The sequence below is a fragment of the Bombina bombina genome, chromosome 7 (assembly GCF_027579735.1).
Source record: "Bombina bombina isolate aBomBom1 chromosome 7, aBomBom1.pri, whole genome shotgun sequence".
In the NCBI taxonomy this organism is placed as follows: Eukaryota; Metazoa; Chordata; class Amphibia; order Anura; family Bombinatoridae; genus Bombina; species Bombina bombina.
Genome location: NC_069505.1, coordinates 349,129,359 through 349,144,462, shown reverse-complemented (window position 1 = coordinate 349,144,462; position 15,104 = coordinate 349,129,359). Strand labels below are relative to the sequence as shown.

Below are 15,104 nucleotides of genomic sequence, written 5' to 3'. Positions count from 1 at the left end.
GGGTTGCAATATAAAACCTTGTTGAACAAACATTTTCTTAAGGTAACCCTCTAACTTTTTATCCATTGGATCTGAAAAAGCACAGCTATCCTCCACCGGGATAGTGGTACGCTTAGCTAAGGTAGAAACTGCTCCCTCCACCTTAGGGACCATTTGCCATAAGTCCCTTGTGGTGGCGTCTATTGGAAACATTTTTCTAAATATCGGAGGGGGTGAGAACGGCACACCGGGTCTATCCCACTCCTTAGTAACAATTTCAGTAAGTCTCTTAGGTATAGGAAAAACCTCAGTACTCGTCGGTACCGCAAAATATTTATCCAACCTACACATTTTCTCTGGTATTGCAACTGTGTTACAATCATTCAGAGCCGCTAACACCTCCCCTAGTAATACACGGAGGTTTTCCAGTTTAAATTTAAAATTTGAAATATCTGAATCCAGTCTGTTTGGATCAGAACCGTCACCCACAGAATGAAGTTCTCCGTCCTCATGTTCTGCCACCTGTGACGCAGTGTCTGACATGGCCCTAATATTATCAGCGCACTCTGTTCTCACCCCAGAGTGATCACGCTTACCTCTTAGTTCTGGTAATTTAGCCAAAACCTCAGTCATAACAGTAGCCATATCCTGTAATGTGATTTGTAATGGCCGCCCAGATGTACTCGGCGCTACAATATCACGCACCTCCCTCTGAGCGGGAGATGTAGGTACTGACACGTGAGGCGAGTTAGTCGGCATAACTCTCCCCTCGTTGTTTGGTGAAATTTGTTCAATTTGTACAGATTGATTTTTATTTAAAGTAGCATCAATACAGTTAGTACATAAATTTCTATTGGGCTCCACTTTGGCATTGCAACAAATGACACAGGTATCATCCTCTGAATCAGACATGTTTAACACACTAGCAAATAAACTTGCAACTTGGAAATACAATTCAATTAGAATAATATTAAAACGTACTGTGCCTTTAAGAAGCACAGAAGATCTATGACAGTTGAAAATTAATAAATTGAAACAGTTATAGCCTCAATCCTTGTAAACAACACAACTTTAGCAAAGGTTTAATCCCATTAGCAAAGATAACAAATTCTGAAAGCAGGAAACAAATTACAGAATAAACGTTTTTTATCTCAGTCAAACTATAATTCTCACAGCTCTGCTGAGAGAAATTACCTCCCTCAAAATAAGTTTTGAAGACCCCTGAGCTCTGTAGAGATGAACCGGATCATGCAGGGAATACAATGAGTTGCTGACTGAAATATTTGATGCATAGTAAAAGCGCCAAAAAACGGCCCCTCCCCCTCACACACAGCAGTGAGGGAGAACAGAAACTGTCAGAAAACAGACTAAGCAACTGCCAAGTGGAAAAATAGTGCCCAAACATTTATTCACTCAGTACCTCAGCAAATGAAAACGATTTTACATTCCAGCAAAAACGTTAAACATAATCTCTAGTTATTAAACAGCTTTATGTATTTCTTACAGTGTAATTCTAGTGAAGTACCATTCCCCAGAATACTGAAGTGAAAAGTATACATACATGACATTATATCGGTATGGCAGGATTTTCTCATCAATTCCATTGTCAGAAAATAAAAACTGCTACATACCTCTATGCAGATTCATCTGCCCGCTGTCCCCTGATCTGAAGTTTACCTCTCCTCAGATGGCCGAGAAACAGCAATATGATCTTAACTACTCCGGCTAAAATCATAACAAAAACTCTGGTAGATTCTTCTTCAAACTCTGCCAGAGAGATAATAACACACTCCGGTGCTATTTTAAAATAACAAACTTTTGATTGAAGATATAAAACTAAGTATAATCACCATAGTCCTCTCACACATCCTATCTAGTCGTTGGGTGCAAGAGAATGACTGGGAGTGACATAGAGGGGAGGAGCTATATGCAGCTCTGCTGGGTGAATCCTCTTGCACTTCCTGTTGGGGAGGAGTAATATCCCAGAAGTAATGATGACCCGTGGACTGATCACACTTAACAGAAGAAATCCAGTATAAAATGGTTTAAAAACGTACTTAGAAGCTTTCAGTTTAGCTCTGTTGAAAAGGTAGCTGGAAATCCCACTGCAAGTGGTAAATAAGACACTCCCCCCTCCCCCTTCTTTTGCATATGAAAAGACCCTTTACACAAACAGGAGCAAGCTGGAGAAGGTAGCTGACGGTATTCAAATAAAACTTTGGGGCTTGGTTAGGAGTCTGAAAATCAGAGCAATGTTATTAAAAATAAGCAAAATTATACATTTTAAAAAAAAAAAACTTTATGGGCTTTATAAATAGATCATCTACAAAACATGTATGCAAAGAAAAAATGAGTGTATAATGGCCCTTTAAGGTACTCCTATGACACTTATTGAAAATGCATTACATGCTCCCAGGATTCAGACTCTAGCCTAAGTAAACTGCTTGACAGCCCCTGTAGGGGGAAATGCTTAGAAAGATGAATTACTCATTGAGTACTTTCAGAAATTACTGCCCTATAATTTCCTGAGCTGATTTCTGTCTAGTTACAGCTCCTTAGTGGGCAGTAAGGCCTGGGAAGCTGAGAGGGTGGGGCTTTAACTGGTACAGAAGCCAGTTTACCTCAAAAAAAGCTTCAAAGCCATTTTGAGTGTAATAAAATGATATATTGTGCACCAAGCATAATAAATATTTTCTCATAAAAACATGCTTCTGTGCATAACCAGAGTTTCCTCTATTGATAAACTAACTGCACTGAGCAATTTATGGGTTATCTTAAAGAGCCAGGAACCTATTCTCTAAAAAGTGCCATGAATATTTCCCCAGAGCTGCCAGAGGGCTGTGAAGGGCAACAGTGTTACCTGGCTATGCACCTGATAAGAATAGGGTAGGTAGGGACTTGAAAAAAGGAAAATGTGTGTCATGAGGAGAGCAAGGTAAATCCCCTAGCTATGCTAAACTTGTTGTCAGAGTACCTGCAAATTGCCTCTGTGCTGTGTGTGTACTGTGTAAAGTCTGTTATAGCTCTCGCCATAATGCAAAAGTTGATGCAAGCAAACCTTTTTTTGCAACCACATTTAGCCCTCAATTTAAAGACATCTGTGGTATTATAACCAAACATTTACCAATAGTTACAGCAGAGGATGGCCTGAAGGAATATGTTTCCGGTGCATGCAACTTTGTGTCAAGGAGAGGTTGCACCATAGGAAACATAGTGGCACCAAGAATGCTAAAAAACAAAGGGTAGGTGCCAGCAGTTGGCTCACAGTGAAGGGACATTTTAAGTGCCATTATGGGAAATGTATTGCTTGTTCCTATACCAAGGTGGGGTCCCAATTCCAGTCTAGGAGTACACAAAAAGTATACCAACTTGATTGCTGACTAATTGTCGCACCACATTTGTGGTATATTTAATAGAGTGCACACATTGTAAGGTCCAGTATACCGGTTGCTCTACCAGGGAAGTAAGGTCCCTTATTAGGGGGCATTTGAATGACATTAACAATGGCAGAGCATGCTCGGATCTGGCCAGGCATTTTATTCATTGCCTCAATCAGGATGTAACCACCTTTAGTTGGCAGGTCATAGAAACCGTACGCCCAAAACCAAGGGGTGGAGACAGAGTCAACAGATTACTATACAGAGAGGCCTTCTGGATCTTCTTGTTACAGACCAGGAGACCAAAGGGACTTAACATTGATGGCGATATAATACATTTCTGGCAACGTAAATAACGTACATTGGTGCCAGTAGTATTTGTAGAAAACAGGAATCACATTTTGGTGTAAAAATTGTACATTAGTTCCATTTTGAGTGATTGTAAGCCACACGTTAATATATCTTTATCTACATCTAAATATAGTGAATTCATTTCTGTGGTATTTACACATATATGATGTTGAACCTATATGTTGTACATCTGTACTTGATACAGGTATAGTGACATAATACTCTGTAATAAAATAAAATAATATAGGTTAGGGGTGTATGGTTAACTAACTTTTGCTTTTTCTTTACATAAGTTTTATTTTCTCTTTTTTATAATTTTTTATGGTTTATTGTTTATTACTAATAACCGCTTTATCTTTGTCGTTAAAATCATTTGTAGTTATAAAATATATTTAGGTTATAATAGAATGCTTTGTACGACTATGAATGAATTATATATATATATACACAGTGCCTGGGATGCTCTGTCCCTTTAAGTCTGTGTAGCCAATTATGTAAATTATTTGCAGCATCTAATGAGATTGTTTTACATGTTACTTAAATGTCATCTTGGTTAATCTAAAAATATGTCTATGAGTAAGGCCCGGTGGCCAAAACGCGTTAGACACCTTATCTCTGTCTGCTGCTGCTTTTAAAATGTTTGTATCCATGTTTAATAAACGATGATTTTTATGACTACTGCTTTGTATGACTCGCTGGCTTACCTGTAACTGTGTAAAGTCACTTACATTAATCAGCACCCCTCCACTTGCTTACCAGGTATGTCAAATCCTTGTCAATGCAGTAGGCTTGTGCACGGCGGAAAAATTTGTTTCGGTTCAGTTCGGATCGATTCGGATGTTTTCGAATTTCGGTTCGGATCGATTCGAATTTGAAAAATTTGAATGAATTCGTTTTCGGATTCATTCAGATTCTAATAAATTCGGCTGGATTCGGTTCGGTTCGATTCAGAAATTCCGAATTTTGGTATGTGTTAGGTGGGATGTGCTGTGTATTAGACTAGTATTATGTACTGTATATTAGGTGTAACCCATAGCAGAGTGATATAACCTAATATACTGTACAATACTAGTGTAATCCATGGCCATCCGAATGTAACGAATAAATCCGAACTAATTTGGATTTATTCGGTAGATTCGGTACTACCGTAATTAGGAAATTCAAATTGATCCGAATCTCCGAATTTAACAAATTCATCCGAATTGAACCGCACATGTCTACAATGCAGCTGTATCAGTATCCAGTATAGAGACCATCCAGTGCAAGTATTGAGTACCACAGAGGATTGCAGTAGGAAATTCCTGTGTTCCTCAGGAGAGGCTAAGGAAGAGTCCCCGTGATGCCTAAGGGTGGTTATGGCTGAAGTCACACAGGAACACAGGGAATTCCTATGTCCCTGTATCATCCAGTTGCTGTGAAATTTTTCTTCTGTCTTCTTTGTGAATGATAATTCCCAGGGACTCTGGGTATCACATTGGTCTGAGCTCCTAAATTTTAATCCATAAGCAAGCAGCTGGAACAACCTCTATTCTCAACCTTCTCCTACGAGGCCAAGAACAAAACTAAGAGAGAGATGAAAGGTGGGAGGGATTTTAAGCTCTGATATGGGTTCTTGACCTACTCCTAGTGGCGGGAAATATATCCCATATATTATGGAGGACTGTGGACCATCATCATTTTACGAAACAAATCTCAAGGTTTACTGCCACTTAAGTTAGCTTAAATACCACATATAATAACATAGTTCCCAACATTTGTGGCTAGGTACTAGGGACTCGGGAGGTTGAGGAAGGCTGTCATGTTTGCTGGGTGGAGCCATGTTGGGGGGGCATGGTCACTGGCAGATAGTGGGCAGAGTTAAGGGCATCTGGCTGGTTGGCAGTCATGGCTGGACGGTTTGTGATCTTATCAAGGCGGTCTATGAGCAGGTCTAAGGGAAATTCTGCAATAGCCGTCTCAGAGGGACAGCGGGACAGAGCTCAAAATTAGGGACTGTTCCTCTCAAATAGGGATGGTTGGGAGGACTGGAAAAACACTCACATTACAAACGCAAGTCCCATTTCCATTTATTCCGTCAAAACAGGCGCCATGTCCAGTGCATGGATTTTCAGATCCCCCAGGGCATTCTGTTGAAAAGATAAATACATAAATAAATAAATAATGTACTTTTTTAAGAAGAAAAGATATTCAGGAACATGTGTATTATTTGTGTTCCTGTTTTGTAGTTACCATTTGTTAGCTTAAAGGGACATGGAAGTAATACATCAGTTTCAGTCTAATGATGGTAAGGCAATAATAAACTTATATGTATTAAAAGTTGCATGTTTTATTTTGTATAATCATAGGATAAATGACTTTCGTCTAGATTTAGAGTTCTGCGTTAGCCGTCAAAAGCAGCGTTAAGGGGTCCTAAAGCTGCTTTTAGCCACCCGCTGGTATTTAGAGTCAGCCAGGAAAGGGTCTAACGCTCACTTTCAAGCCGCGACTTTTCCATACCGCAGATCCCCTTACGCCAATTGCGTATCCTATCTTTTCAATGGGATCTTCCTAACGCTGGTATTTAGAGAGTCTTGGCTGAAGTGAGCAGTAGACCCTCTACCGACAAGACTCCAGCCGCAGAAAAAAGTCAGTAGTTAAGAGCTTTCTGGGCTAATGCCGGTTTATAAAGCTCTTAACTACTGTGCTATAAAGTACACTAACACCCATAAACTACCTATGTACCCCTAAACCGAGGTCCCCCCCACATAGCCGCCACTATAATAAATATTTTTAACCCCTAATCTGCCGACCGCACACCGCCGCCACCTACATTATCCCTATGAACCCCTAATCTGCTGCCCCTAACATCGCCGACACCTACATAATATTTATTAACCCCTAATCTGCCCCCCCAATGTCGCCGCTACCTACCTACACTTATTAACCCCTAATCTGCCGACCGGACCTCGCCGCTACTCTAATAAAGTTATTAACCCATAAACCGCCGCACTCCCGCCTCACAAACCCTATAATAAATAGTATTAACCCATAATCTGCCCTCCCTAACATCGCCGCCACCTAACTTCAAGTATTAACCCCTAATCTGCCGACCTGTAGGCTGTAAATATGCCTTTACGCTTCCTTTTTGGAGCCTAATGCAGCCCTTCAGAGAACTCTAAATACCAGCGTTGTTTAGAAGCAGCGCTAGAAAAAAAAGACGCGTAGCTAACGCACCCCTTCGGCCGCAAAACTCTAAATCTAGGTGAATGTATTTAAAGGTTTCAGATAATCCCCTTTGCCTCTCTTTCATTACAAAAAAAAAGATGGCTGAGTGATGATAAGCTAATCAGAGATTATCCCCTGAGCCCCTGAAATGAATGGTGGTGCATTTCTAGTTCTTAAACTGTTAACTGGGATGACAAGTTAACTTTTCATTAGCGTAGATTCAATAAAACATAAATTATACTTACCAGATAATTTCCTTTCCTTCTGTACAGGTAGAGTCCACAGCTGCATTCATTATTTGTGGGAATACAGAACCTGGCCACCAGGAGGAGGCAAAGACACCACAGACAAAGGCTTAAATACCTTCCCTAACTTCCCTCATCCCCCAGTCATTCTGCAGAGTGAACAAGGAACAGTAGGAGAAATATCAGCGTGAAAAAGGTGCCAGAAGAAACAAATTTAGGGCCGCCCATCGGAGAACACGGGCGGGAGCTGTGGACTCTCCCTGTACAGAAGGAAACAAAATTATCTGGTAAGCATAATTTATGTTTTCCTTCTTAATACAGGGAGAGTCCACAGTCCACATTACTTGTGGGAAATTATACCCCAGCTACAGTGGACACTGAATGCTAACGGGAGGGCAAAAAGAGAGGTGGCCCCCATGTTAGGGCACCACAGCCTGCAAAAACCCATTCTCCCGAAGGCTGCTTCAACAGAAGCAGGGAAAAGTATTTTGAAAAAAGAATGCAAGGAGGACCTAGCAGCCGCCCAACAATCAGATCCATACAGATCTCATGCCAGAGACCCAAGATAACGTCACTGCTCTCGAACTGAGCCTAGGAGGCTAATGTCCTGCTGTTTCCTATGTCAAACGGAAGACATTCCTCAACAAAAAATAAGGAAGTCAACATGTCTACAGATCCTCGCATTTCCCAGATACAAATATTCAACAGAGAAACTGTCTAATCTTATGTAGCCTGAAAGGCATTAAGGCATGATTCCCTAAAAAGGGAAAACCCTTTCCTCCTAGAGAAGAAATAGGCAATATAAAAAAAACAACCACAATCTCTCTATTAAGGTCACGAAAAAAAATCACAACCTTAGGAAGAAAACCTAATTAGGTTCGTAGAACAGCCTTTTTATAGAGGAAACCCCATAAGGAATACGTATTGCAATTTTGCAACACAGAGACTATGGCACGTGGAAGCCAACTACAGATGGAGTAGATCATTGAAGATAAAATTCAAAGACCACCTCCTGCACAGATACAAAAGTAGCCCGATGCAACCCCTTAAAAATAATATCTAAGCTCCAAAAGGAGCATCAGATTGACTTACTGGCCTGAACACAGTTAGAGACCTAGCAAAAAAGACTGAATGTCTGGAAGCTCAATGAGGAAACAGACAGGGCCCAGAAACTGTCCCAACAAGAACCAGCTAGGAAGACTCTTCTCCAGATCATCCTGGAGGATAAAAAGTGAACCCTGGCAGGACAGATAGAGTGCTAGGACGAATCTTGACGACAAAAAGGGGGTCCTCCACACCTAAGATAGATGACGAGGAACCAACTAGGTGCTGAAGGAGAGCACCGTAACCTCTCAGAAAAGAACCCTCTCTCAGCTAAGGCCAAGGAATCTCTTGCAGACCGCCTCAAAATAATAAGATTCAATGACGCAAAAGGGGCCTTGACCCAGCAGATTCCTGCGACAATGTAACCCCCATGGAGGTGAAGCCCCTAAACTGCAATCTACGATCTCGCAAACCCAAAAGGAGCAATTAGTCTCACTGATGCCTGCTCCTATAGGATCGAGCCATCACTCGAGGTAAGAATGATATGGCAGAAGAAGAAACAAAGGTTGAATTGGATCTCCAAAGCATCGCTAAGGATCCATTAGCTTTGTCTGAGGATCCCTGAACCACGAACCATTAATGGGTAACCTGGGATAGGCACAAATGTCCTGAAATTCTCGAATGGCGTCCCCATTAAAATACAAACATCCGAAAAACTTTGGAAAGAGACCTTATCCCCAGATCCAGGGAATGATTGGAGGGAACATCCGTCCCTGAAGATCACACTCAGAGAGTGGATCACTGACAACGAGCAGTAGTGGGCCTCCGCCCACCACCAAACTTGAGATACTACCCTTTATGCTGTAGAATCTCTCCTTCTCAGAAAGAGATCTGAGCCACTGAGAGAAAAAAAAGGCTGACTAGAGTCCATACACTGGGACGAACCCAAGAAGACCAAAAGCCTCAGAGCAAAATGCTTGCCCAAGGAAACATAAGAATAATCGGGAAGGAATCTGAATCCACTGTCCCCCTATAGGATACGCTCTCCCCAACTGACAGGCTAGCGACTGAAGTCAAAAACCGCCCCAGGAGAGCTAAGAGAAATGTCCCTTAAGGACAGGGAGATCTGGACAGAACCCTGGAGAACGATTCTCCAAACCGATATTCCAGGAAAATCTGATAAGACAGATTAAAAAAACAGTGCCATGCCGATGTCTCGGCCCCGACTGAGATGAGACCTGTCAACGGAAGAAACCCAAAAAGGGCCCCAGGACAAACCTCACCCTTCCCCACAGAGCCAGCGATGGCCTGAAGTAAACTCCAACTTCACAAGACCTGAGGAAAAACTTCCTATCTGAAAAGACCAATTAGCATCTAGAGATCCACCCTGGTGCCTACCCAGAGAACTCTGGTCTAGATCCATCTCTGAGGATCGAAGAAGACAGATGAAAATCCCTAAAAGTCTTTTAACAGACGATGGTAGTAAACCCGAATCACTAAGACCACAGATAAATCTGGAATCAGGATACTGCCAAATTAAACCCCAGATCCCAAAAAAACCTTAGGATCAGAAACGAGTTATACTGAAAGAGATGGTCAGTAAGAACCAGATTCTGCCCAAAAGGAATGAAAAGGAAAGGTATCCTTCTCGACCAAGATCCTGTAGAGTTCTCGAACAAAAGGGAAGAAGGAACCTTATATTCTCCCTCAAAAATGAGACATAATAAGCTCTGCTTAATGGGACATTACACCCAAAAAATGTATTTCATGATTCACATAGAGAATACAATTTTAAACAACATTCTCATTTACTTCTATTATCTAATTTGCTTAATTCTTGAGATAACCTTTGTTGAAGAAATATCAATGCACATGGGTGAGCCAATCACATGAGGCATCTGTGTGCAGCCACCAATGATCAGTTACCGAGCCTATCTAGATATGCTTTAAAGCAAAGGATAATATCAAGAGAATAAAGCAAATTAGTTAATAGAATTAAATTTAAAAGCTGTTAAAAACTTGCATGCTCTTTCTAAATCATGAAAAAGAAATGTGGGTTTCATGTCCCTTTAAGTACCATAGAATCCAAAAAGGACGGAAGACCCCTCCCTTATTTGGACCATAACACAACAGGGGAATGAAAATATTCTCACACTGTCTGCGACAGGTACTGGACAATGACTCCAAAAGACGTCCAAAACTTCCCTCTCTCGGCCAAAAGACAAATTCAAGAGAATAAAAACTGCCCAGAAAGGCAGGATGAGAAGTCTAACTCCAGCCTCTAGGACACCTGGATCCGATATGATCCAGAATCAAGCGCCCATCCAAGATATTACCTAAAACAGGTCTGTCATCTAGAATAGATGGACCTGTGGAAAAGCTAGAAATAACTCCTTCTCTCGAGTAGAAGGACAGAGTAGACCTAACCAACATATCTGTCAGAGCAACTCAAGGACTAGACAGAAAATTCTGAAGTTCCAGTTCATGCTAGAAGCCTGAGAATAATCCAAATCAAGAAGTATAAGCTCCGTGGCTTAAATCCATCTTGAAAATATCGCCTAGAACTGGACCGAAATGCTTCCACAGGAAGTCTCCAGAAAACGGGACAACCAAAGTCATCAATATGTAGTATCCCATATGACGAAACGTCTTTATAAAAAAGAGTTTCTACAACAACCAAGAGCTCTAAACAAAAAACTATCCTGAAACGGAATAGAAAAGAAATTAGGCAAGCGCACAAAAGTGATAGCCAAGAAAGAATGTATAAAAACAGGTCCTGCCTGTCATACGACACAAACCCCCCTATAGAGCTCGAAACAGGGATTCTGAAATAAAATTAAAAAATATATATATATATATAGACAAGAAGGAATGGGATCTCCATCCGTCACCCCTCGTCTAATCAAGATTGCTATCTGATTTAGAGGACTGAGATCTGACTGACAGATCAGTACTCGGAATCTCTAACATCTCCAAAACTTCTCTCAGAAGCAAGCGCAGGCATGCTATTCTAAATCTAAATGCTAAATCCTCTTCCGTCAGAGGAATCAAATCAGCAGACTCCGACCCTGGAGGTCCTACCTCTGAAGCCTCAGAGGGAACCACATCCCCAGATGACTGATCGGATACAATCATCAATTTACACGACGGTTCCTTGGCAGGATTGCATGGATTAACCCTTCGCTTGATGGTAGCAGGAAGAGCCAAAAACTCTAAGGCCGCAGAGATGGACATGTGGAACTGCGCAGTAACATCTGGTGGAAAAAAGCCCCCTTCAGGCAAAGGAGCAGCAGTACTCAGGGAAACTGCATGTGTAGAAACAGAAGATTCTAGGGAATACACCTCACGGGACGAGGAATCCTCAGAGGCAGACGGCTCAGTGGTCTCTAACATCTCAACATTGGTTGATGAGAACACCCTTTTGCAGAATACGGAATATAATTGAGAGGGCTGGACTACCCAGGCCTCCTCACAATATACACAGGTATCAAATTCTGTATTAGAGGGATCCCCCTTTAAATTATCAGAATCCTCCATAACTTGTCTAATTTAAATTATAAAAAAAAAACTGGCATCTTATACCCCCCAATGGCTGAGGCACGGTGCGTCATGCAGGACCGCCCCTGCTAAGGAAAAGCACGCCAGTTTAATAAAACTGCGCAACTCTCAAATGTGAATAATAAAATTAAAATAACCTGTACGTTCCATATCAGCCTATGAGCGCAAACGTCTCCTACACATAAAGCAGCCACAATCGCATAACAAATATGATTTAAAAACCCCACTGTTCAATAATCCCCCTCAGGGGATATTAACCCTTGATTCCATAAAGATAAAAAGGAAACCTACTGTGACCCTGTCTTCTATCGTTAACATATGTATATAAAATGAAATGATCTTACCGGAATCTATGCCGTGGAACAGAAAACACGGTCCTTCAAGTTTGACAGACTGAAGCATTGCTTCTGACATGGACTTAAGTCAAGAAAAGCAGGCAGCGAAACTCGTCAATGCTGATTGCTTAGGAGCTGTTAATATGAGTCTGGATGGTTTCACAGAAAGACTCTCCCTGCATCTCCAGACTCTAACTTTCATCAATGCTCTCAGTGAGAGGCTGACAAGACTACTTAAAACTCCAGTCCCATCTCGAAGGGTAGATACCCTTCCTAAGGAACTACTCCGAAATCTTCTGACACTTCTCTGCCAACCTCCTGTGACGAAAGACAAAGAATGACTGGGGGATGAGGGAAGTGGGGGAGGTATTTAAGCCTTTGGCTGGGGTGTCTTTGCCTCCTCCTGGTGGCCAGGTTCTGTATTCCCACAAGTAATGAATGCAGCTGGGGACTCTCCCTTGTATTAAGAAGGAAAACTCATTCATGAAAATATTATCTCTGAAAAACTTTCCTCATCCGAAAAGTGAGAGGCGAGATTAGTTCCATTGAAATCAATGGAGCCCTCTCTCTCGCCACAGTTAAAGGACCACAAAATACAGCAGAATTATATAACTGACAAATACATAATACAAATACAATGCAATAGCACTTAGTTTGAATTTGAAATGAGAAGTATAATATTTTATGACAAATTTCAAAGATAATCCAATTTTCCCTCCCCCTGTATCATGTCATCCCCTTTTTTGCATTTAAAAGATTGGCTAGACAAATTCCATTTTATGCAGCAAAAACACAGTTGCAAAATGGGATCTGTATACGCGTGTAAAGTGTTACAGTTATATTTATTGTGTTTCTGTATTCCGAACAGTTCATGTTTGCTGTACAAGATATGCTTTGGGTCATTTAAAGGGACACTCAAGTTTAAATTAAACTTCCATGAATCAGATAGAACATGCAATTTTAAACAACTTTCCAATTTACTTCCATTAACAAAATGTGCAGTCTTTTTAAATTTACACCAGGAGACACCATAGAGTTGGAACAGTCTATGGGGATATACAAAGTGTTCCTCAAAACTGTTCATGAAAATGTTTGCGTATATGGGGGCGAGGTTGGAGCCCATACTTGTCCCCTGTTTCTGTAAAAAAACATAATTTATGCTTACCTGATAAATTTATTTCTCTTGTAGTGTATCCAGTCCACGGATCATCCATTACTTGTGGGATATATTCCCTTCCCAACAGGAAGTTGCAAGAGGATCACCCCCAGCAGAGCTGCTATATAGCTCCTCCCCTCACATGTCATATCCAGTCATTCGACCGAAACAAGACGAGAAAGGAGAAACCAAAGGGTGCAGTGGTGACTGTAGTTTAATTAAAAATGTAGACCTGCCTTAAAAGGACAGGGCGGGCCGTGGACTGGATACACTACAAGAGAAATAAATTTATCAGGTAAGCATAAATTATGTTTTCTCTTGTTAAGTGTATCCAGTCCACGGATCATCCATTACTTGTGGGATACCAATACCAAAGCTTAAGTACACGGATGATGGGAGGGACAAGGCAGGAACTTAAACGGAAGGAACCACTGCCTGTAGAACCTTTCTCCCAAAAACAGCCTCCGAAGAAGCAAAAGTGTCAAATTTGTAAAATTTTGAAAAAGTGTGAAGCGAAGACCAAGTCGCAGCCTTGCAAATCTGTTCAACAGAGGCCTCATTTTTAAAGGCCCAGGTGGAAGCCACAGCTCTAGTAGAATGAGCTGTAATCCTTTCAGGGGGCTGCTGTCCTGCAGTCTCATAGGCTAAGCGTATTATGCTTCTATGCCAAAAGGAGAGAGAAGTTGCCGAAGCCTTTTGACCTCTCCTCTGCCCAGAGTAAACGACAAACAGGGCAGATGTTTGACGAAAATCTTTAGTTGCCTGTAAGTAGAACTTCAAGGCACGGACTACGTCCAGATTATGTAAAAGACGTTCCTTCTTTGAAGAAGGGTTAGGGCACAACGATGGGACAACAATCTCTTGATTGATATTCCTGTTAGAAACTACCTTAGGTAAAAACCCAGGTTTAGTACGCAGAACTACCTTGTCTGAATGGAAAATCAGATAAGGAGAATCACAATGTAAGGCAGATAACTCTGAGACTCTTCGAGCCGAGGAAATAGCCATCAAAAACAGAACTTTCCAAGATAAAAGTCTAATATCAATGGAATGAAGGGGTTCAAACGAAACTCCTTGAAGAACTTTAAGAACCAAGTTTAAGCTCCACGGAGGAGCAACAGTTTTAAACACAGGCTTAATCCTAGCCAAAGCCTGACAAAAAGCCTGGACGTCTGGAACTTCTGCCAGACGCTTGTGCAAAAGAATAGACAGAGCAGAGTTCTGTCCCTTTAACGAACTAGCTCAAAAGCCTTTTTCCAAACCCTCTTGGAGAAAGGACAATATCCTAGGAATCCTAACCTTACTCCATGAGTAACTCTTGGATTCGCACCAATACAGGTATTTACGCCATATCTTATGGTAGATTTTCCTGGTAACAGGCTTTCGTGCCTGTAATAAGGTATCAATAACTGACTCGGAGAAGCCACGCTTTGATAGGATCAAACGTTCAATCTCCATGCAGTCAGTCTTAGAGAAATTAGATTTGGATGATTGAAAGGACCTTGTATTAGCAGGTCTTGCCTCAGAGGTAGAGTCCATGGTGGACAGGATGACATGTCCACTAGGTCTGCATACCAGGTCCTGCGTGGCCAAGCAGGCGCTATCAGAATCACCAATGCTCTCTCCTGTTTGATCTTGGCAATCAGTCGAGGGAGCAGAGGAAACGGTGGAAACACATAACCAGGTTGAAGAACCAAGGATCTATCAGGGTCGCTCCCGGGTCCCTGGACCTGGATCCGTAATGAGGAAGCTTGGCGTTCTGGCGAGACGCCATGAGATCCAGTTCTGGTTTGCCCCAACGATGGACCAGCTGAGCAAACACCTCCGGATGGAGTTCCCACTCCCCCGGATGAAA

At 41.6% G+C, this 15,104-nt stretch overlaps 1 protein-coding gene across 1 annotated transcript in view; it reads right to left on the bottom strand.

The window, feature by feature from the left end:
• Window positions 1-15,104, bottom strand: part of STAB1 (stabilin 1) — a 1,127,460-nt gene that overhangs the window by 991,704 nt on the left and 120,652 nt on the right. Inside the window, exon 4 of the mRNA XM_053721023.1 lies at window positions 5,748-5,833. Within this exon, the coding sequence (XP_053576998.1) occupies window positions 5,748-5,833 (86 nt within the window). The remainder of the gene's footprint in view (window positions 1-5,747; window positions 5,834-15,104) is intronic.